Source organism: Pelophylax lessonae (assembly GCF_965119305.1).
Source record: "Pelophylax lessonae genome assembly, chromosome: 13".
Lineage (NCBI taxonomy): Eukaryota > Metazoa > Chordata > Amphibia > Anura > Ranidae > Pelophylax > Pelophylax lessonae.
Genome location: NC_138780.1, coordinates 148,431,493 through 148,458,738, shown reverse-complemented (window position 1 = coordinate 148,458,738; position 27,246 = coordinate 148,431,493). Strand labels below are relative to the sequence as shown.

At 42.6% G+C, this 27,246-nt stretch overlaps 1 protein-coding gene across 4 annotated transcripts in view; it reads left to right on the top strand.

Moving 5' to 3' along the window:
• KCNH5 (potassium voltage-gated channel subfamily H member 5) overlaps positions 1 to 27,246 on the top strand; it is a 510,054-nt gene that overhangs the window by 129,815 nt on the left and 352,993 nt on the right. For 2 of the 4 annotated variants that reach the window (XM_082242614.1, XM_082242612.1), the window contains 2 exons: positions 4,162 to 4,290; positions 22,710 to 22,745. In XM_082242614.1, the coding sequence (XP_082098740.1) occupies positions 4,162 to 4,290; positions 22,710 to 22,745 (165 nt within the window). The remainder of the gene's footprint in view (positions 1 to 4,161; positions 4,291 to 22,709; positions 22,746 to 27,246) is intronic. The other 2 variants (XM_082242615.1, XM_082242613.1) reach the window with 1 other exon arrangement.

The window sequence follows — 27,246 nt, the reverse complement described above, 5'->3', positions numbered from 1 at the left end:
TCGCAAAGATACTCTCCAGTCGCAAGGATACTCACCAGTCGCAAAGGTACTCACCAGTCGCAAGGATACTCACCAGTCGCAAGATACTCACCAGTCGCAAAGAATCTCACCAGTCGCAAAGAATCTCACCAGTCGCAAGATACTCACCCGATACACACCAGTTGCAAATCTACTCACCAGTCGCAAGATGCTAACCCTCGCAAGATGCTAACCAGTCGCAAAATGCTCACTAGTCGCTAAGATACTCACCAGTCTCTAAAATACTCACGGTCGATCAGTCAAGAGCGCCGTCGGTCGGTCGCAGAACAGTCTTGTCGGTCGCAGAACAGTCTTGTCGGTCGCAGAACAGTCTTGTCAGTCGCAGAACAGTCTTGTCAGTCGCAGAGCAGTCTTGTCAGTCGCAGAACAGTCTTGTCAGTCTCAGAACTGTCTTGTCAGTCGCAGAGCAGTCTTGTCAGTCGCAGAACAGTCTTGTCAGTCGCAGAACAGTCTTGTCAGTCGCAGAACAGTCTGTTAGTCGCAGAGCAGTCAGTCGCAGAGCAGTCTGTCAGTCGTTGACGGTCGCAAGCAAGGTCAGTCAGTCACAGATCCCTATGGTCAGTCAGTCACAGATCCCTAAGGTCAGTCAGTCACAGATCCCTATGGTCAGTCAGTCACAGATCCCTAAGGTCAGTCAGTCACAGATCCCTATGGTCAGTCAGTCACAGAGTCACAGATCCCTATGGTCAGTCAGTCACAGGTTGGTCTGTCAGTCCGTCAGTCACAGGTCCCAAAGCACGTCACACAGCTGCAGAGAGATACTCACCAGTCGCCGCTGCTCCTCCTCCCCTGCTTCCGTGAACCCCCCTCCTCAATACTGTGTGGTGTCCGTTCACCGCCGCAGCCGCCGCTCCGCCGTCTACCGCCGCGGCTTACAGTCCCGGTCCTTCACGTCCCGGTCACGCTCTCTGTTCCGGTCTCTCTGTCCCGGTCCCCTGCACTCGCGCCGGCTTCTGGTGACCTAGTGCGGCTCCCCCGCACGTGTCACCCGGCTCTCCTCCACGCTCTCCTCTACACACACTCCTCCAGTTGCTCGCTCTCTGCTGCTTGCTCCTCCCACTTCCGGCTCTAATGTATTTTGATTGGTTTGCGCAAAAGTAAACTATGGGATAGATTTATGGCATTTTTATTTTTTTTTATTGTTTTCAGCGATCATCGAGTGATCAGACTGCGACATTGCGGTGGACAAATCTGACACCCCTTGACACTTTTTGGGGACCAGTGACTCCAATACAGTGATCAGTGCTAAAAAAGATGCACTGTTACTGTATTAATTACTCTGGCAGGGAAGGAGTAAACACTAGGGGTGATAAAGGGGTTAAGTGTGCTCCTAGGGAATGTTTTCTAACTGTGGCGGGGATGCATGTGCTAGAGGAAAAGCGAGATCTCACTCTTCCTCCATGACAGAACAGCCGCCTGCCTTGTTTACATAGGCAGACGGCCGTTCTGTCATTCTCCTGCATGATCGCAGGTGGCCGGACCTGCTGATTGGCTCCCACTGTGTCTATTCACAGCGGGAGTTGCCCTCGGGCGGTGCGCACACGCCCCCGAGAACCCCGGCACAAAATCACATACCTATACGTGATTATACCTATACCTATACGCCCTGCTGCAGTATATATGTGGTTTGCGGTCTAGAAGTAGTTAAAGAGAACCTGTCCTGCTTAATTCTATTACAAGGGATGTTTACATTCCTTGTAATTGGAATAAAGGTGATACATTTTTTTTTTTTTTAAAGGGACAATGTAAAAATAAAAAATAAAAGGTAAAATAAATAAGGAAAAAAATAAATAAATCGAAAGCGCCCTGTCCCTCCGAGCTCAGAAGCGAACGCATACACACATATGTAAACAGTATTCAAACCACACATGTGAGGTGTTACCTCAATCGTTAGAGCGAGAGCAATAATTCTAGCCCTGGACCTCCTCTGTAACTCTAAACTGATAACCTTTAGAAATTGTTAAAGCATCGCCTATGGAGGAAATTGTACCAATGTTTGTCGTCCTTCTACAAGCGTGCACAGTTTTGAAGCATGACATGTTGGGTATTTACATACTCGGCGTAACATTATCTTTCACATTATAGAAAAAAATTGGGCTAACTTTACTGTTTTCTTATTTTTTAATTTAAAAAAAGTGTATTTTTTCCCAAAAAATTGCGTTTGTAAAACCGCTGCGCAAATACAGTGTATTGCAATGATCTCCATTTTATTCTCTAGGGTCACTGCTAAAATAATATGTAATGTTTGGGGGTTCTAAGTAATTTTCTAGCAAAAAATACTGATTTTAACTTGTAAACAACAAGTGTCAGAAATATGCTTGGTCCTTAAGTGGTTAAAAGTATAAATATTGTATAATTGGAGTTGGTTAGCTCAGAGCTGGGTAGCCTGAGTCAACGTCAGTCAGAACCGTATTTAAGAGCATGGCAGCCCACTTTTATTTAAAAGGAAAAGTTCACACAACAGTAAAGTTCAGACAGGTTCTTCTATGTCAAAAACGGAAACTGAAAAATGCTAGCCCACCTGGCTATACTTCAGCAGTACTGTTGTTACCAGCACTGGTTTCCCCAGACCATGGGTTCCCCAGGCTCACTTGTCAAAGCACCTTGCTGTATGGGCCCACTTCTGATAGGGTTCTCTTAGCACCTGGGTTCTCACACACTCCTTGGGATCTTAGACTCTCTACAGCCCCCCTGGACTCACTAGTCACCTTAGCTTTATTAGTCTCTTCAGACTAACGTAGCTATCCTGACTTTCCTAGCCCTATGGGCAAGAAGTTCCCCCAATATGGGATCTTTTCTCCCGAACAAGTCACCCCTCCTGGCTGGAGCACACCACTATCCTCACACAAAGACTGTGTCTCAGAATGGCAGCAACTGCCCTGAGCTCTCATCAGACCTGACTTATAATGACCCTTTAAAACTGTGCACTCCAGCAAAGCCCAGACACAGGATTAAGGTTCTGCCCCCATCCAAGATACTTTAGAACAGGGGTCTTCAAACTATGGCCCTCCAGTTGTTCATGAACTACAATTCCCATCATGCCTAGTCATGTCTGTGAATGCCAGAGTTTTACAATGCCTCATGGGATGTGTAGTTCCGCAACAGCTGGAGGGCATTAGTTTGAGGATACCTGCTTTAAAACCTTCAAACTGCAGGCCCCGATCTAAGATTTCTCCACTCACAATATACAGACTGAAGCCTCTCAAACCGTAACTTTGGGAATCCTGTGTCCTTATCCATTTCCTAACCTCACACCGCCTCATACTGTCACAATATATTAAAAATAAAATATATACTGGGACCGATAAACTATGATTGGTGGTTGTAGAAAAATGTGAGAGGTCTGATTGTGCTCATTTGCATTTTACATAAACTATTGTATCTATTATTAGGCCCAGAAAGCATAATGACTATCTTGAGCCACTATGCTCTTGGCACAATGCTGCACCCCTCAATTGTGGCAAATCTATATTTTTTTCTAAACTATTATTTATTTGACACTGATTGTAAGACTTTTTTTTTTTTTTTGTGAAACGTGGGATTTTTTTAAACAATTGGAGCAATTGGAGCTAGTTATCTTTTTTAATCCCTCACATTGAATTATTATTTGGTGCATCACATAAAAAAACAAAAAAAAACAAAACATTTTTTTTTTCATGCCAACTATTTGGCACACCGACAGTAGTTTATCTGGTCCACCTCCTTTTACTGTTAGTTACAGATGTGACCTTGATTGTATTTGGCCACTCACTTTTGCTCCTATATATACAGGGTTAAGAGGTTTAATGGTCACCATTGTGTTGAAGTGACAGCCAGTGGCCTTCAAGAGCAACTCCTAGCAAATTGAGAATTGGTTCTATTTTTTCTGATCTCTTTTTTGAATGTGCCAGCAAGAGGGAGCTTGGAAAGCTTTGCTTGCCTCCCAAGTGTTGACGTTTTCTCCATAGAAGCTTACGGCGCTGACGCAAGCACTTCAGTATCACCTGATCTAAATGTCAGATTCATTAAAATGATAAATGTATATGGCCACATATGTGGCTCTTGCTTGTTTCATGTTATTTATTTGTCCTCTGCTACCAGTTGTGTAATCCAACATCACTACCATTTTTTTAATCTCTGCAGGAACTCCGGTTTGGTTTTATATGCAAATTGCACCAATAAGGAATGAGCATGACAAGGTTGTGTTATTTCTTTGTACTTTCAAAGATATAACCTTGTTCAAACAACCAATTGAGGATGAATCAACAAGAGGTAATTGTCTTGCATGTCATTAGTGATGTGTGTGTGGCATGCTGTGTTTATATACCAACTGTATATTATCATTGTGTTAATGTTCTATAGAATGTTGTTAATGGATACTTGGTGAAAACACAACAAGATAACACATAGTATCAGTAATGTAAATGTATTTTGGGGGATTATATTGAATATAAAACATAAATATGTTTTTACTGGAATTCAACCTTTGTCCACATCTTTTCCTCTATGGCTAAGGAGCCTACGAATTCAGCTGCATGCTCATGCTCTAGCTAGGGATCCTGCCATGCCAATTGCCTTCTTGGTACCTAAAAGAGCACTCCAATGGCTGATAAAAGGAGCCAGAGTGGATAGTGGGATAGTTGAGTTGCCAAATCGTCCAATCTGAATGCAGTTGAGCCCTGTCAGCAGGTAGATTCAGGAGATCTAGGCGTAAACATGTGCATGTGCTGAAATTTTTGTTTAATTTTGGATGAATCCATTATTGAAGAAATTTGTTTCATTAAACCAATTTATTTTTGGAATTCATTTTTTTTAACTTCGGCATTCAGTTCATATATTCGTTGGTCCAGGTGGATTAAAAAAAGAATAATGATTTTCTTTGAAGATTGCTATTCAATTGTTTTTCAATAAAACTACTATAAATTTGAAATATATTACGGAAGGAGTCAAAATGTTTGGATGCTAGTCCAACCCACCAAGAGAAATGGCATGAGCTGATTAGACAAGATTGACTGGAGTAATGTGCATCTGAATTAATGAATGGAACAAAACTGGAATTAATTATTAAACTAATTTGGAAGTTATATTTAATTTCCCCATGGCCAGAACTGCTATCTCATCACGTGACGTCATTTGAATGAATCAAATGAACAAATGCATTCATTAATTTTGTTATAACTTTTTTCGTATTCGCTGACATTTGTTGCTATGTCCATTCGGAGATTCGTATATATCCAAATCTCTAAAAATTTGTAACGAAAACCCATATGTCTATCCAAGACCACGTAGGTGATGATTTAGAAACAATGTACATGTAAGCACTGTGTTTTCTCTGCTCTTCAGCACTATTTGATTTGAATAAAAGTTTTTGTTATCCGGTTCCCTTGAAGTTAAGTAGTTATTGCAGAAATACACGATTCCTGCAGTTCTTCCCTTATTAGAAAACCACCACTAAACAGAATGACTTTCTGCGAAAGACAAAAATAACATCCAGGTTCCATTACAAAAAACTGCCAGAAACATATCCTGATTAAATGTTACCACAAGTGTTATACTTTTCTATAACAGTATAATTTTTTATTGCTTTAGTAAGCAAGTAAATGTAGAGTAATACCTACTGTGCAAAAGAACAGGTTTGCACAACAAGAAAAGCAATGGCTGTCTTGGTTACATTGGAAGTTAGCAAAATATAGAACAATGAGGCTGATTTGCCAAAGGAGTTGAGAATGTTCACACAATGAATAGTGTGATGATTCCCTTCAATATTCCAGTCATGTGAATCGAAAATTCCTAATACAATAACAGATTGGCGCTGCTCCAAGACTGCAGTATAAGTCTCCCAGGTTTACACTCTGTATTCAGGTGCTGGCAGAGATAGAACTCATCTTGCTCCAAGATATAATATAGCCTACAGGTACTGCCAGACACTATTCAACCCCAGTGTGAGGTACATGAAAGACAGGGTTAATCTCAAATGCCCACCCATTGGTCATGCCCCTTCACCCGCATTGGGCTAAATCATACAAGGGGCATGACCGATGTGCAGGGATTTGTGCTGAAGCCTGTATTTCATTTACCTTACACTGGAGTTGAATACAGGGTGCAGTGGTACCTGTTTGCTATAATACAAAATCCCTGTTTACCTATTTCATCTCCACATGGCTGAATAATGGAAGTGAATATTCACACAATGTATTCTCTAATCCTTTGAGTCAATAATATAATTTTGGTAGAGTAGTTCAGCTTGAAGTTGCTTGCTGTACAGATTTTGCTTTGAAAGAGTAAACAAAGGGGAGGAACTAGGGGCTTTTAAGGTGCAAAATCTATACCAAAATCTACCACACACATAAATAAGGAAATTGTATGTAATATATAAAATATACAAAAAAATGTATTTCTCACAAAAAGGAAAAAGAACATTCAATAAAACACATCAATATATTAAAAACAGTAAATAACCGCGCTTTAATTGACTGATTTCGCCAAAGTGGCTTCTTCAGAATAAGCACAGGTAATGCACAGGGGTTCAGAATCATAGGAAATGCCGGGGCTAACAACATATGGGGAGCAGTCCACCACCACCATACCTGATCACCCCCAGGAGGGAGATAGCCACACAATTGGCCTGAGCAGCTGAGTATTCAACATATGCTATGACTTCATTAAACCTCCAGATTACATCTGTTAAATCTGACTTAGAACAATGTCAGCTATCCCAACCCGGAATGAAGATCTTCCAAAGCTTTACCATGGAAAGGATGCCCAGTCAGTTGTTTCATTTTTTTGAACCCTGACAGCTCCAAAGAGCCTGAAAGGGAAGCTTTCAACCTGCAGTCTGGTCAATGAGGATCTGTCAGAGCAGCCTCATTGACCAGACTGAAGGTTTAAAGCTGCAGTCTGGTTTCAAAATACATAAACAACTGACTGGGGATCCTTTTCCATGGTAAAGCTTTGGAAGCTCTTCATTCCCGGTTGGGATAGCTAACACTAATGAGTCACATTACAATGGGGAGGGAAAATGGCTAATTGGGCCCAATTTGCACATTTTCACTTAGGGGTGTACTCCCTTTTGTTGCCAGCGGTTTATACATTAAGGGCTCTTTCAGACGGCCACTCCGCTGTTTGTGTCCGCTGCGGGACTTTTTTTTTTTTTTTCCACGGAGTGGATGACATTTGTGTCTTCCGCTCCGTATGCCCGCATATCATCCCATCCGTTTGCGGATGATATGCGGACATAATGTAAGTCTATGGGCATTGCGGATGTCAGCGGATGACACCGCTGACATCCGATTTTCCTTCCTTTCCATTTTTTGAACGGAACAAAAATAGGGTTCTGTTCCGTTCCAAAAAACGGAACAGAACTGAAAGGAAGAAAATCGGATGTCAGCGGATGGTATTCCGCTGACATCCGCAATGCCATAGACTTACATTATGTCCGCAAATCATCCGCAAAAAAATAGGATTATTTGCGGACATACGGAGCGCCCGTGTGAAAGGGCCCTAATGGCTGTGTGTTGAGTTATTTTGAGGGGACAGCAAATTTACACTGTTATACAAGCTGTACACTCACTACTTTACATTGTAGCAAACTAATTTCTTCAGTGTTGTCACATGAAAAGATATAAAAAAAATATTTACACTAATGTGAGGGATGTACTCACTTTTGTGAGATACTGTATATATGTATATATATATATATATATATATATATTATATATATATCCATTCATACATTATTGAATGCATGTTTTTGAATTCAAGAAACTTTCGGTACCTGGATTTAACCTAGCATGGGTCCTAGGCAAAATCCTGTACTGCAGAGCCCAGACAGGGAGAGAGAGAAGCTGCACAAGTAGCCAATCCGTTTTGCTGCAGTACCTATGAGCTAACAAGGGAAAAGCTGATTGAAGAAGAGATGAGCTTATCAGTCTGCAGCAAAAAATACCCCTGGGACAGTCAGGGCTAGTACATTCCATAATGGATAGCCTCTGAACTGTCCCGGGTCGCACTTACCTTTTAGAAGAAATATTTACCTTGAAAAGTTCTTCTCCAGCGCTGCCATCTCAGGTGTGGGCAGCTGAAGCCGCAGCGTCCCTCTTCGTGTCCTCTTTCATGACATCGGAGTCCCACAATGCACTGCAACGGCCCCGCTCGTCACTTCCGGTGCATTCGCAGCATCCCTGCACAGCTTCTGGGCATGCCCAGAAGCTGTTTAGCAGGGAATGCTGTGCCTGCACCGGAAGTGACGAGCGGGGCCGGTGCAGGCGCATTGACTCCTGGGAGCGATGACGTTCAGCTCCCAGGAGTCATCGCAAGCCGGAAGTGACGGCGCGGGCCGCGGCCGCAGAGGGAGGAGGTGGAAGGAAGGTGAGTATATTTTCTTCTATAATAAGGTAACTGACCAAAAAAAAAAAAAGGCAGTATCCATTTCTTTTTTAGGTTGCACTCAGCAAGCAGATGGCCCAAAATCAATTTTTTCGATTTTGAGGCCGGAACTCCGCTTTAAGTGTTGCTAAAGTGTAGCAGAGAAAAATTGAAGTCCCCTGCCCTCGCACAGAGAGCTGTGCTATATAGCATCGCTATGAAAACCTCAGAACTGGATGGGCAAAAATACAAATCCCCTTCCAGGTAAAACAGCTCCTGTATATGCATTTTATCAATGTGTTTAGCTTTTTTTCCTCTGAACTTCAGCATTTAAATAAAGTGTGATTTCTGCTTCACAAGGTTTACTCTTTGTTTTAGCTGCATGCAGTTGAATTCGTGTCTAATAATCCCATAGATGAATATTGGCAAGTGTTCATTTTAAGCCTGTCTTAGCCTAAATGGCAGGTTAACATAGAGCGATAAACTGCAATGCAGAGTAAAATGTCAAATATCTCAATTCTGTGCAGGGAGGAGAACATCTATATTCATAAGTCAATCCTATTAATCACGGTTTCACTAATAGTCAATAAAAATCTGTAGTTTTTTTTTTTTCTTTCTTAAAAGCAGCATTAGTCTTTGTGATGTTAGATAGACATTTCTTTTTTTTTTTTTTTTTTTTTTAACCAATTTATTTTTTAGGCTAACATCATTTTTAAGGTTGTTCTTATTAGAACAATTATAAGCAGTGGAAAAAATAGTCTTTTCAGTTTTGCACATTAAACACTTTATATTGCAGCTTACCAATCTTTAGATGTAGTGGGCTGCATTTGTTTTCATTTTGCATGCTAAGAACATTTTCAGCACATACACAAAAGTACATATTGATCTTAACAAAAATACAGTGCCTATGTCAGGGGTGCCCTCTGATGTGGCCTGTACAAGCATGCTCTGGGATAGATGGTTGGCAAGCCAAGATCACGGGCTGCTGACCCGCCATTCCAGAGCATTGCGCGCTGCTGACCCGATAAGCCCATTTTTTCTCTGTATCGCTGGCTGCTGTCCCAGGCTGAGTAATACCAAGTGCACTTCTCCTGGGACCTTCCTATCAGCCTAATGATGCCAACAGAAGCTAGAAGAGAAAAAAGGTTATTTTATTCAAAAGGAACTCCAGGCTTCCCGCAAAAAAAGATTAATTTAGTAGCTACAAATACTGTAGCTGCTGACATTTAATATAAGGACACTTACCTGTCCAGGGATCCCGCAATGCCCTCACCCGGACCGACTCTTCAATCGGCTTCTGGTGCAGGCGCCGGAATAGCTTCAAAGCTGGTCTCCTACTGTGAGGCATGAGCCGCACCACGACTTGTGAATGTTTCTGTAGTCTTCTGGGACCTGTGACGTATCCCAGAAGACTGCATGGGGAAAAAACGGCCCGAACTTCTGGCTCCGATTCCTGCAGCGATCTGAGCTGAAAGTGGGAGCAGGTACCTGTTAAAACCAGGTACCTGCTCCCCCCTCCCACCCAAAAAGTGCCAAATGTGACAGTGGAGGGGGGGGGGGGGGTTTAGACAAGCAGAGCTTCCCCTTTTTGGTGGAGCTCCCCTTTAAACATCACAGTTTTGCCATAGGCATAATAGCACTTTTGGAAAAGGGTTAATTATGGTACTTTCACACTGATCCACAGGTGCAGTGCATTGCACCGGTAACTTTTCTGGGAGTTAGTTGCACTGTGCCATAGACTTTTATTATATCCTGCAGGTTTGGTGCGCTTTCAGAAAGATGTCTATGGCAAAGTGCAGCTAACCGGCAATAAAGCCACAGGTGCACTGCGAGCACCTGCAGTGCAGGTAAACCACAGTGCATCAGTGTGCAAGCAGCCTTACAGTGGGCTCAGTAAAGTAAGTGTTTGTTTACATTTGTGGTTTGGTGGCGGTAAAACCCCATAGTTCATTGTGGTCCACAACCAGTTACCAGATCACTTTGGTGGCCCTTGCTCTTACTCTGAGCACCCCTGGTCTATGTCAATACCTGTGAGCTCAACTGAAGTGTTATCTACTTTTGTAAACTACTAATCTTCCCACTCACCCCATGTAATGATGCTGAACAAAGAAAGATGTACATGTTTTAATTCCAGTCTGGGTGGCAACCATGACTCTGTAGATACAGTGGAAGTGTAAATGTAGTCACCTAGGGACAAGAAATGTGTCGAATGTATCCACTTTCATCCACCGGAATGTGGACATATGATCACAAGTCATCACTAGAAAGTAAGCAAACTACCACCAATGAATTTGATCATCTACCATAATTCAGTTGATTGTGAATAAACTGAGATTTCAGTACAATTTATTGTACTGTTTAAATTTAAAACAGGAAAAATACTGTGGCAATTTTTCACAAATGGGAGAAACCCAAAGCCATTGTAAACTCTCCTGAAGACCTAATGAGCCACATATTTGAGGAACTCTTGACTAGGAATGAGGGATGAGCTCAGGCACAGTCAGACTCATAATACAGGAAAATGCCTACTATCTCAAAATTCTAAATAAACACTCTTGTTTAATGATTTTACTTTTACACTCCTCACATTTTTGTAAATATTTTATTATATCTTTTCATGTGACAACACTGAAGAAATTACACTTTGCTACAATGTAAAGTAGTGAGTGTACAGCTTATATAACAGTGTAAATTTGCTGTCCCCTCAAAATAACTTAACACGACCATTAATGTCTAAACCACTGGCAACAAAGGTGAGTACACCCCCTAACTGAAAATGTCCAAATTGGGCCCAAAGTGTTAATATTTTGAATGGCCACCATTTTTTACTAGCACTGCCTTAACCCTCTTGGGCGTAGAGTTAACCAGAGCTTCACAGGTTGCCACTGGAGTCCACTTCCACTCCTCCATGACGACATCACGGAGCTGGTGGATGTTAGAAACCTTACACTCCTCCACCTTCTGGTGAGGATGCCCCACAGATGCTCAATAGGGTTTAGGTCTGGAGACATGCTTGGCCAGTCCACCACCCTTGCCCTCAGCTTCTTTAGCAAGGCAGTGGTTTTCTAGAAGGTGTGTTTGGGGTCGTTATCATATTGAAATACTGCCCTGCGAGCCAGTCTCCAAAGGGAGGGGATCATGCTCTGCTTTTAGTATGTCACAGTACATGTTGGCATTCATGGTTCCCTCAATGAACTGTAGCTCCCCATTGTCAGCAGCACTCATGCAGCCCTAAACCATGACACTTCCACCACCATGCTTGACTGTAGGCAAGACACACTTGTCTTTGTACTCCTCACCTGGTTGCTGCCACACCCGCTTGACACCATCTGAACCAAATAAGTTTATCTTGGTCTCATCAGACCACAGGACATGGTTCCAGTAATCCATGTCCTTAGTCTGCTTGTCTTCAGCAAACTGTTTGCTTTTTTTTTTCTTGTGCATCATCTTTAGAAAAGGCTTCCTTTTGGGACGACAGCCATGCAGACCGATTTGATGCAGTGTGCTGCATATGGTCTGGGCACTGACAGGTTGGCCCCCCACCCCTTCAACATCTGAAGCAATGTTGGCAGCACTCATATGTCTATTTCCCAAAGACAACCTCTGGATATGACGCTCAGCACGTGCACTCAACTTCTTTGGTTGACCATGGTGAGGCCTGTTCTGAGTGGAACCTGTCCTGTTAAACCGCTGTATGGTCTTGGCCATCATGCTGCAGCTCAGTTTCAGGGTCTTGGCAATCTTCTTATAGCCTAGGCCATCTTTATGTAGAGCAATAATTCTTCTTTTCAGATCCTTAGAGAGTTCTTTGCCATGAGGTGCCATGTTGAACTTCCAGTGACCAGTATGAGAGAATGAGAGCGATAACACCAAATTTAACACACCTGCTCCCCATTCACACCCGAGACCTTGTATCACAAACAAGTCACATGACAACGGGGAGGGAAAATGGCTAATTGGGCCCAGTTTGGACATTTTCACTTAGGGGTGTACTCACTTTTGTTGCCAGCGGTTTAGACATTAATGGCTGTGTGTTGAGTTCTTTTGAGGGGAGAGCAAGTTTACACTGTTATACAAGCTATACACTCACTACTTTACATTGTAGCAAAGTGTCATGTCTTCAGTGTTGTCACATGAAAAAATTTAATAAAATATTTACAAAAGTGTGAGGGGTGTACTCACTTTTGTGAGATACTGTGTGTGTGTGTGTATGTATGTATATATATATTTATATATATACATATATACAAAAGTATTGGAACGGCTGCCTTTACACGCACATTGACTTTAATGGCATCTCAGTCTTAGTCCATAGGGGTCAATATTGAGTTGGCCCACCCTTTGCAGGTATAACAGCTTCAACTGTTCTGGGAAGACTGTCCACAAGGTTTAGGAATGTGTAGGCCAGTCAAGTTCTTCCACCCCAAACTTGGTCACCCATGTCATTATGGACCTTGCTAGGGTATTTTTGATACAAACTTACAAATGAAATGTGGAGTTAACTGGCGAATGCCAAAGCTTTAACAATGTTTTGATTGTCCCTGGACATACAAGGGTTAAACCTATTGGGTTAGCATGATAGGCAGACAATTAGGGGTTGATTTACTAAAACTGGAGAGTGCAAAATCTAGCGTAGCTCTGCATAGCAACCAATTAGCTGCCAGTTTTTTTTGTTAAATCTTAATTGAACAATCTGAAGTTAGAAGCTGATTTACTACCTTGCACAGGCGCACCAAATTTTGCACTCTCCAGTCTTAATAACCCCTTAGATTTTTCCAGAAGGAGACCAATAAAGCAGCCTCCCTATTTCTATCATTGCAATACTTTAAGGGCTGGTTCATGATGGTGGCACTCAACTTCTTCAGTTGACCATGGTGAGGCCTGTTGTGGAACATGTCCAGTTAAACTGCTGTATGGTCTTAGCCACCATGCTGCAGCTCAGTTTCGAGGTCTAGGCAATCTTCTTATAGCCTAGGCCATCTTTTGTCTCTCTCTCTCCTGTTCCAGCGCTGCAGCCTCAGAAATCTGTTTCAGCATTTTACTCTTGCATTGTTGGATTTTGGTGTTTCCCACTACGCACCATCATTCCTTCCTCCAACCTCTTCATTGAAGTCCTGCGGTGATGTGGGGTTTAGAAAAAGGAACCAGTGCACAGCAGGGACGCAGGTATCTGACACTCTTGGACATGTCGAAGGATGAAGAGGCTTTCTAAAGCTGCAGCACTGGAATAAAAGTGTAGTCAAAAAACAAGGTCAGCAGAGAGATGAGTATATTCTGCCTTTTGTGGCAGGTACTCTAGGTTCTTAACTTTTTAAGTCCTAATTTAAGGCAATTTTTTTTACTTTATTTGGTTAGAATGGAGAGGGATTTGATTTTTATTAATGTCTGTACCCCTGTTAGGGAGATTCTCTCTCTCTCTCTCTCTATTTGTCTTGTTTACTGTTATCATCAAGAGAGAAAATTTAAAAAAATCCCAAATTTTGGGTTGTCACCAGGACAGGAATAGAAGGAACATTTTCCAAAGAGACACTAGTTCTGTTGACCATGGTGATAATCAGGGATTCCCTAACTTTAGAGAAATGTCCTCTCCCTTCCCCTTTTGGCAATGGGACAGGAAGTAAATAAAAATCTCCCCAATGGGACAGATGACAAAAAAAAAACCTGACGGGTTATATCCCATCCTTCCGCTATTAACAATTAAAAAATAGGGTTTGTTTTTAGTTCTGATTTAGGTAATATGGTACCACATGAACACTGCACCTCAAAATAAAAAACAGAATAACGGAATGTTATTAGCAGTTTTTTCAAGTGACTTTATGATCACTGCATGCTATGCAGAATGAAAATGACATGCAAAGATGCCACATGGAGTTTCCTTTTAAGCTGCAATAATTCAGCTGTTCTGACAACACGTTGGAAAATGTAATGTCCATAGGTTGCAGCCAGGGCATCCAAGGACTTGTAAGCTGCAATATATTATGTTTTCGTTCTTAGATACACTTTATGGGTAACCGGATTGTCAGCTTTAAATAACCACATTTTTACATTATCAGGCTGAAAGAGCCAGTTAAAATTTGTGCAGACTAAGGAGTACGTCTGAAAGACCATCAATAATAAATAACCGCACAAAGATGGGCTGCTGTGAACGCTGTGTAATTAGCGGTTTATTGGTAAAGCATTGTCTTCACCTGTTGTTCACAACGGAAATGCATAAAAAATGCATACTGCAGCAAACAAACCTAATAGAAAATGCTAATAAATAATTGATAACCTCTTATAAAAAGTTGCTTGTAAACCAGTACCAGATGATGGAGTCCAGTTTAGTAGACAAATAGAAAAGCAAGTCTCAGGTAATCCAGAAACATTAAATAGTTGTCAGCTTATAGCTGAAGTCTCTGTTCACACAATCATTAACTCATTAAAGTATATCTCTAGGCGAAACCTTTTTTCTTTTTTTTTTTTTTTGCTTTGAATAGAGTGGAAAGAATATAACTCTCCATCAAGTTTTTATTGTTGTCTGTGTCCGCATTGGGGGTTCAAGAAACATTTTGCATCCTGCTACTTCAAATTTTATCATCATCGTGGTCAAAATGAATGTTGTTTTGACCCCACTACTAAAAAATAGAATGAATTAAAAATATCGAACAAAATTTTACTTATTAGTGGTTACCCAGCCTAACTCTGCTTTTGTTGAGAAAAATGAATCGCCTCTGGGTGATCAATGTACTTTACAGGGATTTTAACTCATTATTTCTGGTGCATCCCGTATGCTGCCATGAAAATGCACCAGGAAAGGAAAATTAAGTATAGTTGAGTATATCCTTTTCCATTTTGTTGTAACTTCTAACCTGTTTCTGCTCTGAAGAAATATGTTTGTTTGACCATGTCGTTTGGATACTAATTCTGAATAGAAGTGACTGGTTCATTATAATCGTCCGATGCACAAAGTTGTAGGATCTGCATCCCTCTAGTTGTAATTAACCCTAAGGCCCCTTTCACACATACGGTCCGTTCAGTTCATCAGTTCAGTCACGTCAAATGTATCAGTTTTTCATCCGTTTTTCATCAGTTTTTCATCCATTTTTCGTCAGTTGTCATCAGTTTTTCATCCGTTTTTCGTCAGTTGTTATCCGTTTTTCATCCGTTTTTCATCCGTTGTCGTCCGTTTTTCATCCGTTGTCATCAGTTGACATCAGTTTTTCATCCGTTGTCATCCGTTGTCATCAGTTGACACCCGTTTTTCATCCGTTGTCATCCGTTTTTCGTCCGATCCGTTTTTTTGACGGATGAAAAATAGGGTATTCATCCGTTCAAAAAAACGGACATTGACGGAAGTGGATGAAAACGGATGTTAACTGATGATCATCAGTTGTCATCCGTTTTTACATAGAGATGCATTGATGTCCGTTTTTCATCCGTCAACGGATGGATGAAAAACGGACAAACGGACAGCATGTGTGAAAGGGGCCTTAGGGAGTATCTCACCAAAAATGTAATTATTTCTGTAGGGGATGCCTAAAATCTGAATTGTATCTTAGGGTAGACTTCTCTGAAAATCCAGGGAGCCAAACATAAGCAGGAAAAAAACATTTCTGGGGTAGAGAACTGCATGGAGAATGCCTCCATGTTGCCATATTGCATTGAATTTTGCAAAAATTTAGAGTGCTGACTACTGAAATAAAAAGGTAATGCTTAATAATAATAAAATACAATATGGCCCGTCATTTTTTTGTTAGATTTTTATTTGTTCGATTTTTTTTTCCACGAAAGTACTTTTCTGTACATAAAAGTGGAATAATATCTTCTGGTCGCCAGGGCTCTTGCCACGTGCGCATATGCATGCAAGTATAACAGAAATGCATAGGTGTTAAACCAATCTTACACTAATTGGCAACAGTTTGTGGACACCATCACACCTATTTGAGATTGTTGGACATCCCATTTCAAAACTACAGCCAGTTATATGAAATTTGGCTACCCCCCACCTTGGGGCTATAGCAGCTTGCATTCATTTGTGAAGGCCTTCCACGTGGACTATGCATCAAATTGAATGAGATATATGTAATTTGAACATTGTTTCTCATTGAAAATACTTGCTTAGAAACAAACATGATGGTTATAACTAAATAAAGAAATATTTTAAATGAGAAAATTTAATAGCTTTGAAATAAAAATTGTATAGCTGATGTACTGTATTTCCTAGTTTTCCAGGAATCGCCTGAGGAAGCGACCGAGCGAAACGCGTCGCGATTCCACGTATACCACAAGAGAACCCCATATGTGTTATGATCTTATATCATGATTTATCATGATCTGGTATATACCTCATATTAGTTGCCCTTGTCAGTAGAGGCATTTGGGGATCCAGTGGTTAACCAACTTTGTCTTATGACTTATATGCATGTACATATTATGTTTTATTGAACACTTTTGTACGTATAGATGTAATAAATGATATAATCTTTTTTTAACAAAAACGACTGTTGCATCTTGTTCCCATCAAGATCAGCACCTACCTATAGCCTATAAAGTCCCAACCTACTCAAGAGGTTGAGAAATCCCATTTGTGGGATTTTCTCACTTCCCTCCTCTCTTCTTTTTACTGCCATTACCTAGGGATGTGGCAATAGTGGGTCTCAGAGTATGTCTTATCTACTTCAGGTATGGGCTGTGTCCCGAGGGACACTCCTCATCTCTGATCATCGCGTGAGAACGGGCAGACATCATATGACATCTTCCTGGAGGGAGAGAGTTTTCCTGCCGGCATCATTTTAAAATGCGCTGGTAGGGAACTTGTTAAAATTTTGGGGGGCTGAACTGTGGCCAGTGGGAGAAGTAAATATCCTGGCGTCAGTGGGATTAGACAATGCACCATGATTTGTGTTCGGGGGAGTAATACTGCCTCATTGTTGGTATCACTGAGAGAAATATTGTCCCGTTGTTACTGTCAGCGGGAGGAATAGTGCCCCATCACTGGTATTAAAGGGAGACATAGTGCCCCATTATTGGTGTCACTGGGAGGAATGGTACCCCATCATTGGTGTCAGTGGAAAGAATAGTGCCCCATCATTGGTGTCACTGGGGGGAATGGTGCCCTATCATTGGTATCAGTGGAAGGAACTATGCCTCACTGTTTACAGTGGGTACTGAAAGTATTCAGACCCCCTTAAATTTTTCACTCTTTGTTATATTGCAGCCATTTGCCAAAATCATTTAAGTTCATTCTTCTTCCTCATGAATGTACACATAGCACCCCATACTGACAGAAAAACACAGAATTGTTGACATTGTTGCAGATTTATTAAAAAAGAAAAACTGAAATATCACATGGTCCTAAGTATTCAGACCCTTTGCTGTGACACTCATATATTTAACTCAGGTGCTTTCCATTTCTTCTGATCATCCTTGAGATGGTTCTACACCTTCATTTGAGTCCAGCTGTGTTTGATTATACTGATTGGACTTGATTAGGAAATCCACACACCTGTCTATATAAGACCTTCCAGATCACAATGCATGTCAGAGCAAATGAGAATCATGAGGTCAAAGGAACTGCCTGAAGAGCTCAGAGACAGAATTGTGGCAAGGCACAGATCTGGCCAAGGTTACAAAAAGATTTCTGTTGCACTTAAGGTTCCTAAGAGCACAGTGGCCTCCATAATCCTCAAAATGGAAGACGTTTGGGACGACCAGAACCCTTCCTAGAGCTGGCCGTCCTGCCAAACTGAGCTATCGGGGGAGAAGAGCCTTGGTGAGAGAGGTAAAGAAGAACCCAAAGATCACTGTGGCTGAGCTCCAGAGATGCAGTCAGGAGATGGGAGAAAGTTGTAGAAAGTCAACCATCACTGCAGCCCTCCACCAGTCGGGGCTTTATGGCAGAGTGGCCCGACGGAAGCCTCTCCTCAGTGTAAGACACATGAAAGCCCGCATGGAGTTTGCTAAAAAACACCTGAAGGACTCCAAGATGGTGAGAAATAAGATTCTCTGGTCTGATGAGACCAAAATAGAACTTTTTGGCCTTAATTCTAAGCGGTATGTGTGGAGAAAACCAGGCACTGCTCATCACCTGTCCAATACAGTCCCAACAGTGAAGCACGGTGGTGGCAGCATCATGCTGTGGGGGTGTTTTTCAGCTGCAGGGACAGGACGACTGGTTGCAATCGAGGGAAAGATGAATGCGGCCAAGTACAGGGATATCCTGGACAAAAACCTTCTCCAGAGTGCTCTGGACCTCAGACTGGGCCGAAGGTTTACCTTCCAACAAGACAATGACCCTAAGCACACAGCTAAAATAACGAAGGAGTGGCTTCACAACAACTCCGTGACTGTTCTTGATTGGCCCAGCCAGAGCCCTGACTTAAACCCAATTGAGCATCTCTGGAGAGACCTAAAAATGGCTGTCCACCAACGTTTACCATCCAACCTGACAGAACTGGAGAGGATCTGCAAGGAGGAATGGCAGAGGATCCCAAAATCCAGGTGTGAAAGACTTGTTGCATCTTTCCCAAAAAGACTCCTGGCTGTATTAGATCAAAAGGGGGCTTCTACTAAATACTGAGCAAAGGGTCTGAATACTTAGGACCATGTGATATTTCAGTTTTTCTTTTTTAATAAATCTGCAACAATGTCAACAATTCTGTGTTTTTCTGTCAGTATGGGGTGCTATGTGTACATTCATGAGGAAGAAGAATGAACTTAAATGATTTTAGCAAATGGCTGCAATATAACAAAGAGTGAAAAATTTAAGGGGGTCTGAATACTTTCCGTACCCACTGTATGTCAGTGGGAGGAATAGTGCCCCATCATTGGTGTCAGTAGGACGAATAGTGCCCCATTGTTGGTGTCAGTAGGACAAATAGTGCCCCATTGTTGGTGTCAGTGGGAGGAATAGTGCCCTATTGTTGGTATCAAAGGGAAAAATAGTGGCCCATCTTGGTATCAATAGTAGGAATAGTGTGCCATAGTTGGGGTCAGTAAGAGAACTAGTGCCCCATTATCAGTGTCAGTGGCAGGAACTATGCTTCATTGTTGCTCACAGTGAGGGGAATAATGCCCTAAGGGCTGGATGAAAGCAAGACCCCAGGCCACAGTTTGGAAACCGCAGTTTTAAAGTGTGTCCCTGGAAATTTGCATTCATTCAGCAAAAGGTGCAACTTGGAGGGCAGATACTGATGAGAAAACCTGGCTCACAATTAGAATTTCAGTTCATCCCAAGGTGTTCAGCAGGATTGAGGTCAGGGCTCTGTGGATGCCACATATCCACACCAAACTCGTTGAATAATGTTTCCCTCTGGCACTGAGTTTGTGCACAGGTGTCAGCACAGCTGGAAGAGCCTTCCCCAAACTGTTGCCACAAGGTTGGAAGTGCACTAAAAATGTTTAAAATGTCTTAGTATGCTGTAGCATTAACAGTATCCTTCACTAAAAACAACTGGACTCAATCACTGGCAGGTCTTTCCACTACCTATAGCCATATATCTGTGCAACCTACCTGTGAAGAATTGAATTTAAATCAGTCTTAAAGTAAGATAAACTGTTTGTGCTGTCTGCAAAGTGCTTGGATTGCGCTGTTTTATATTTTAATAGTTATTTTTAGTGGATGAACATATTGAATTAGTCAGGATGAATGTAGCTGTTTGAATGTATTCAATTAACCATTTTCAGAAGGATAAGTGTTGCTTACTGCAGATTTCACAGTAAGCAGCTTTATGTGTAATGACCTATATAGCATGGTTTGGCGCTACTATGTAAATGCCATTCTCGGGAAGGAATGTATTAGTTCAGCTTGGAGAGCTGGAGAAAAAAAAAGTGCTTTGCTGACTTTCTGCACAATAAATGGCCATTGTTGTGCTGAGTGTGCAGGGTGCCTCTGTCTTATAGATCAGCCTATGGATGATCTGATGAGGCACATGGCATGGATCCACGGAGCAAAGTGCTGGAGAGGCGACTGGTGTTTGTTCTTTTACTGCTCATTATATCTGCTTGATGGGTTCTGTGTTTGAGCGCCTTGTGCTAATTGATTGTGGTGCTGAGCAATGGAAAGTCACATTTTCCTGGCCCATGGTAATTTTTGTGTAAACACACGGTGACAGGGATGCATCCTTTAATACATTTTTCTTAAGAGAAATATTGGAGGCTGCCATATTTCTGACTTCCTCCTCAAAATGCTAGTTCCCTGGCTGTAATGCAAAACCTTTGGTTTCATTACATTGAGTAAATGACTAGCAACAAGTATGTCAGTGACTCAGATGATAAGAATGAACAGCCAGGCAGTTATCAATCCCATAAGGCTAGAAAACTTTATGAAAGTCGACATTGGCAGCTTCCATGTTTCTGTCAGGCAGAGGGGTAACTACAACCTTAAGGGCCCCGGTGCAAGAAACCATGAAGGGCCCCTGACCCCATTCCAGGGCCCTTTCTCATGTTTTGCAGTGGGCCCACCCTGGTAGTTCTACCACTGACTTTACTATGACTAGCGGGCATTTTGAGGTATGTAAGGGAGCACTCTGGAAGATATAAGGGGGCACTCTGGAAGTGCTATAACAGTACCTGCAGAGTGCCCCCTTACATCCTCCTGAGTGCCCCCTTGGTATCAGTGGCAGTAGTGGTTGCGGAGGGGATAGGATCGGTGGTGGTGGCGGTGGGAGAAAGGGATGGGATAAATGGCAGGGGAATGGAATCAGTGGTGGTGGTGGGATCAATGGTGGTAGGGGGGATCAGTGGCAGAGGGATGGTGGTGGGGGAGATGAGATCAGAGGCAGAGGGATGGTGGAGGGAGAGATGGGATCAGTGGCAGCGGGATGGTGATGGAGGGATGGGATCAGTGGCAGAGGGATGGTGGTGGGGGACGGGAACAGTGGCAAAGGGATGGGATGGTGATGGAGAGATGGGGTCAGGGGTAGAAGGATTGTGGGGGGGGGGGTGGTACGGTGGTGGTGGAGGGATGGGATCAGTGGCAGAGGGATGGTGGGGGGGATAGGATGAAGGGATGGTGGGGGGGATGAGATGGTGCTGGAGGGATGGGATCAGTGGTAGAGGGATGGTGGGAGGGATGGAATCAGTGGCAGAGGGATGGTGGAGGGGGTGGGATGGTGGTCGAGGTATGGGATCAAGGGCAGAGGGATGGTGGGGGGGGGGGATGGGATCGTGGTGGAGGGAGGGGATCAGTGGCAGAGGGATGGGATCAGTGGCAGAGGGATAGTGGGAGGGAAGGGATCAGGGGCAGAGGGTTGGAGGGGGGATAGGATGGTGGTGGAGGGATGGGATCAGTGGCAGAGGGAGGGTGGGGGGATTGGATCATGGTGGAGGGATGTAATCAGTGGCAGAGGGATGGTGGGAGGGATTGGATCGGTGGCAGGGGGATGGTGGGAGGGCACTGTTGCGGATACCTGTCAAAATCAGGTACCCGCTCCCACATCCTGGTAAAAGCACAGCAATCGTTGAGTGGCGATCTACGAAATTTCCAGTTCCTGGCACCCCCCCCCCCCCCCCCCCCAGCTGTCTTCTGGGAGACACACAGGTCCCAGAAGACAGCACAATGGGAAACGGGCTGTTTCCCTTAGTGAAGATACTGGTGCCTGCACCCGGAGCCGATAGACGGATCGGCTTCAGGTGCCGACATTGCGGGATACCTGGACAGGTAAATGTTCTTATATTAAAAGTCAGCAGCTACAGTATTTGTAGCTGCTGACTTTTTTTTTACAGACTGGAATTCCACTTTAATAAAGCCCTTCGATCCTTTTACTACACCAGAGTTCTACGCTGTTTTCTCCTGTCCCTTGCTTTTGCCCACTACAGCCACCAAAAAAAAGGCTGCCACTACACTTAATAATCCTCTTAGCAAGATCAGAGAAACACAATACATAAAAAGAATGGACAGCACAGACAAAGCAAGAAAGTATGAAATACACAATCATTTTGTGAGCAAACTTTAGAAAAATTGATATTTTCCTTCACTGTCACCAAGTAATTACCTAGGCAAGGAAAACACTGACTGTTGGCTGCTAGGGACAAAGGGCTGCAGATTAGGCACCAGGTGCTTAAAGAGTAATGTTTCTTTAAATGATATGTTATAATGAAAAAGCTTTGTTAACAAATTAGTGGGGTGTTATATTGTTGTTTTTTCACCTGGTAATGTTCAAATAAAAACATGACATGTCTATGTAGTGTGACTGTTGCTTGTTCATGTATGTTTTCTTTTCACCATTGGGATCAACATTTGTGACACTAGGGTTCGTCTCTCATTTTATGTTGACTTTAATGACCATTTCTTATACATAAAATGAAAAAAGAAAAAAAAAACAAAACCAGCCTTCTCTTTTGCACAGCTAACCTTGGACCAACGCACCTAAAAAACACACAAAGTAAGTCTTAGAAGCTGCTGTAGTGTTTTCAAGCTCTCTGTAGTTGCTATCCCACATTTTGCTAGATAGAATTGTTCCCGAATGTGAAGTATGCTGATCATCCTCCTGCTAAGAAATGTTGGGGAATTTATAAAACTTGGGCCAGCAGAAAGTTGGTTGGTGGGGAATATGTTCTGCAAAATTAAGCTGGTCTGAAAGACATGTAATGTTTTTAGAGTTCATTTTTATTTGTAATGAATATCTGCATATTTTAGACTATGTTTGGAGGTAAGTAATTTGCAAATTTGCACAACTGTAATAAAATACAAAACTGCCTGTTTTTCAGCTTGCACAAGTCTTATAAATGTTTCCCCTTTGTTTTGCAGTTTTCAAATTTGATTTAGATTGCTTTCAAGAGTTTACTAGTTGAGGAAGGTGCAAAAATCTCCACTTCATCAGGGTTTAAAAATGATGTGAATGGACTAGAAGGGATCTGGGCCTTAATCATATTTCTTCCTAGAAGTGAACCCAACCTCTAATGGTATTTCTTCCTGTGCGATTTCAAGCACAGGCCTTTTCAGCAGCTGCTTTGGCAGAAATCACCATTTGGAAGAAATACAATTAGTTCGCTTCAACTTCTTTCACATTGTTTTACAATCTTAAGTCCTAATGAAGGGGGCATTTTTGAATCCCTGAAATGCATTGGATACTCTTTGAATTGTCCCTTTATTGGAATAAAGTTGCTTGGACCTTTTAGTAGTGGTGTGGCACTTCAATTTATATTTTTGTTTAAATTGTATAAAGTCTTATGAAAAAATAGTCATCACCTTTCATCCGTGTAAACCTTAACCATTCAAGCCATGGTCCTCCTTTCCCCTAAGTGTAGTTCTACCCCTTTTGCCATTTAAACATGAAACTGTTACAGTCCATACAGGATTGTTTGCAATTTTTTTTTTGTTCTAAATATGATGAAAGATTTAAAGTGCATGCATGGCTACCATGTTTTTTGTTTTGGGTAGAACAGATAAGGAATAGAACTTCTATCAGACTATTGCTGATATGTGGCCCCACTTGGGAGATTAAGACCCCGTTCAGACAGGGGCGACACGACTTGCTGGGGCGACCTGTGAAGTCGCGGTGCACCCTGGCGCGACTTGCACGGACTTCATATAATTGAAGTCAATGCAAGTCGCCTCCAGGTCGCCCCAAAGTAGACTTGTGTCGCTCCTATTAGAACGGGTCCTGTACTATTCAATGGCGGGCGACCGACCGCAACTTGTCAGGCGACCAAGTCGCCTGACAAGTCGCGCTAGTGTGAATGGAGTCTTACCTTCTCTATTTGTCCTGGTGACCTCTGTCACTAAAATGGAAAGTGAAAAACCACATTAGTTTGGCATCTTCTCTAAAAGAGGAATTTCAGCTTCCCCGCTCAGCACAAACAAGTGCTACTACAAGGTGGTTGGGATAGTAATTGCTCCTGAGCCCATCTAAGCAATATCAAGCTTACTAGTTTTGAGAACCTTCTAACAACTTTTAGATGCAAGAAATATATTGCCCCCAAAACTCTGAATGTGGTGCCCAAAAATGTTCTGCTAGACTGGATGAAAAGCTCCTGGAGTATGCAGTAATTTCTATTATCCTGTTGTAAACTCTATACAAACAGGGGATAGGCATGCAAGAATATGTACTTATTAAGACCCCAAAAACCTAGACCAGCCTAGAAGGACTGGCAATCGGTCCACTTTTGGCTCAAGTTACATTTTAAATTGAATCTGTCTAATTTATTAACTGAAAAAAACAAAAAAGGGGAAGGCGCAAACCCCTAGTGCATTAGCCAAGTAAAAAAGGAATGTATTAATATGAAAAGCAACCAATAAAATGCATGTTCAGAAAGGTGAAAAAGTATACAGCATGTACACGGAAGGATGACATGAGGTAGAAAATCTAAGTGTTTTTGTACCCTCCCATAAGCACACCAAAATCCGCCCCCAACCAGCAGGTGTGCATCGCTGCTTTTAAACACAAGCAATTCGGTTCTGCTGGTTAGCACTGCTCTGAAAAAGGGGGTGCGCTCCCAAAACGCATTAGTGTGCTTATGTGAGGTTACAGAAACACTTAGAAGGATAACATAATGTAAATCTATGTACATGCTGTATACTCTTGCACCTTTGTGAGTATGAATTTTATTGGTTGCTTTTTATATTCATAAATTATTTTTTTACTCGGATAATGCACTAGGGGTTTGCGCCTTCTCCTTCTTTGTTTTTGTACTTCTGCATGAGATATCCCCATCCAAGGAGGGCTGCATCCCTCTGGACAGGACCACTGAGCTCTGGGAGTGCTTGGCGGTCTTTTTGTGTTAGTTATTAATTGCCCCTAGTAATTGATAACAGCCACCAAAAGGAGTTTGTGCATACTATTAGTGGGGCTCTTGGGGCCCTGGAAGTCCCAAGTATCTGGGCTACTCATTCATGCAAATATCCAACTTCATCCATTAAATCTGTGTTTCTTTCTCTGTGCGCTTACTCTGCACGGCGAAAGAAACTCTTTTTTGTTTAAGGAGTGCATGCATTTTTTTAAAGAAACATACATTAATACAAGTAAACATAAAGCAGAAAAAAAAGAAAGATTTTTTTCACATTTCTGACTATTGATCAGCCTATATAATATTAACTCTTACCATGATATTTTTTAGCAGCGGACTGATTGGAAAGTCTTATATGGCCTTAAAAAAAATTAAATGTTTTAGGTAGGAAAAAAGGTATTGTCAGGTTAACCAGTGCATCCTGATGCTGGTTGAGGTATCTAGACTTCAATGGCTTCAATTAAGAAATTGTGTAAGTATTCACTCAGGTATACAATCAAAGGCCTGTGAAAACATAATTGCAGTTGTAACAAAAAAATATATATATGTCCTGTGAAAAACACATGCAGCCTGTTATCACTGTAGTGAACAGGGACAGGCTGTAAAGAGATTTCAGGACATCAGCAGCATTACGATACAGCAAAGGATAAAGAAGGAAAAAACCCTTCCCTTCAATCACCCTCCAATTCTTCAAGAAACACAGCATTGTGATACCTACAGGACATTCAGCAATGGATAAAGGCTACTTTGAGAGTCCTCTGAGTTCCTACAAGCCTTACACAAATCACTCCCTATACATTTTATCATCAGCACTCCCTATGCTTTCCTAATGACCTTTTAAGCACATTATCAATATGACTGATGTGACCTCACCCTTTTAAAGTGAAGAGGCTGCCAAATTCAAAAGCAGGGTCGGATTTAGCCTGCCTAATGTGGGGGTGCAGTAAAAAATTTCACAGGGGGCAGAGGAGGGGGGGGAGTCAACAGGGCAATGCACAGGGGGACAAAGGATAGTGTCAGCAGTTTGTATTGCAGTGTACAGAGGCCATTCGTTTGTTGGGCAGAAGGGCAGTGTACGGGGTCAGCAGGGCGAAGGACAGAGGTCAGCAGAAAGGAGAACAGGGGCCAGTAGCAAGTGAGGCAGAATTCAGAGGTCAGTAGTAGGTGAGGCAGAGTTATACAAGAGGTCAATAGTAAGTGACGCAGTGGACAAATTTTGCCTAACAATGGGAGGGACTTAAGGGGGATGATTAAACAAAATCTGTGCCTAGCCACTGTGTCCACTGCACACATGCTGTATACGACAGTCCTTGTAATCAAAAAATGCTCCTACTTATTATGTCACAAGTGGCACTCTCACAGATACACATAAGCCTCAGAATGAAGGATCGCTTTTAAAAATGTAAATGTTTCCATCACCTATGCTTTTTTCACACAAGAAGTGAACACATTGTCTGAGCCTACCTTATAGAAGAACTTCTTTATAACCAGTCACTCTCTGACATCAGGGTCCCTGGAGCTTCCTCGCTTCCCCCTCCTTACATTAGGGTTTCCAAAGGCCCCCTCCGTACATCAGGGCTCCCAGAGTCCCCCTCCATACATCAGGGCTCCCAGAGTCCCCCTCCGTACATCAGGGCTCCCAGAGTCCCCCTCCGTACATCAGGGCTCCCAGAGTACCCCTCCTTACATCAGGGTTCTTAGAGCCCTCTCCTTACATCAGGGTTCCCAGGGCCCCTCCTTACTTCAGAGTCCCCAGAGCCTCTCTTCCTTAAATCAGAGTCCCCAGAGCCCCTCTTCCTCAAATCAGAGTCCCCAGAACCCCCCTTTCCTTACATCAGGTTTCCCAGAGTCACCTCCTTTACATCAAAGTCCCCAGAGTCACCTTCCTTACATCAGGGTCACCAGAGCCACCCACACCTTACATCAGGGGCCCCCCTCTTACATAAAGGCCCCCAGAGCCCCTCTCCTTAGGGTCAGGGTTCCCAGAGCCCCCCTCCTTACGTCAGGGTTCCCAGAGCCCTCCTCCTTATGACAAGGTTTTTAGAGCCCCACTCCTTAAGTCAAGGTTCTCAGAGTCCCCCTCCTTACATCAGGCTTTCCAGAGCCCCCCTTCCTTACATCAGTCTTTCCACAGCCCTCCTTCCTTACATCAGGTTT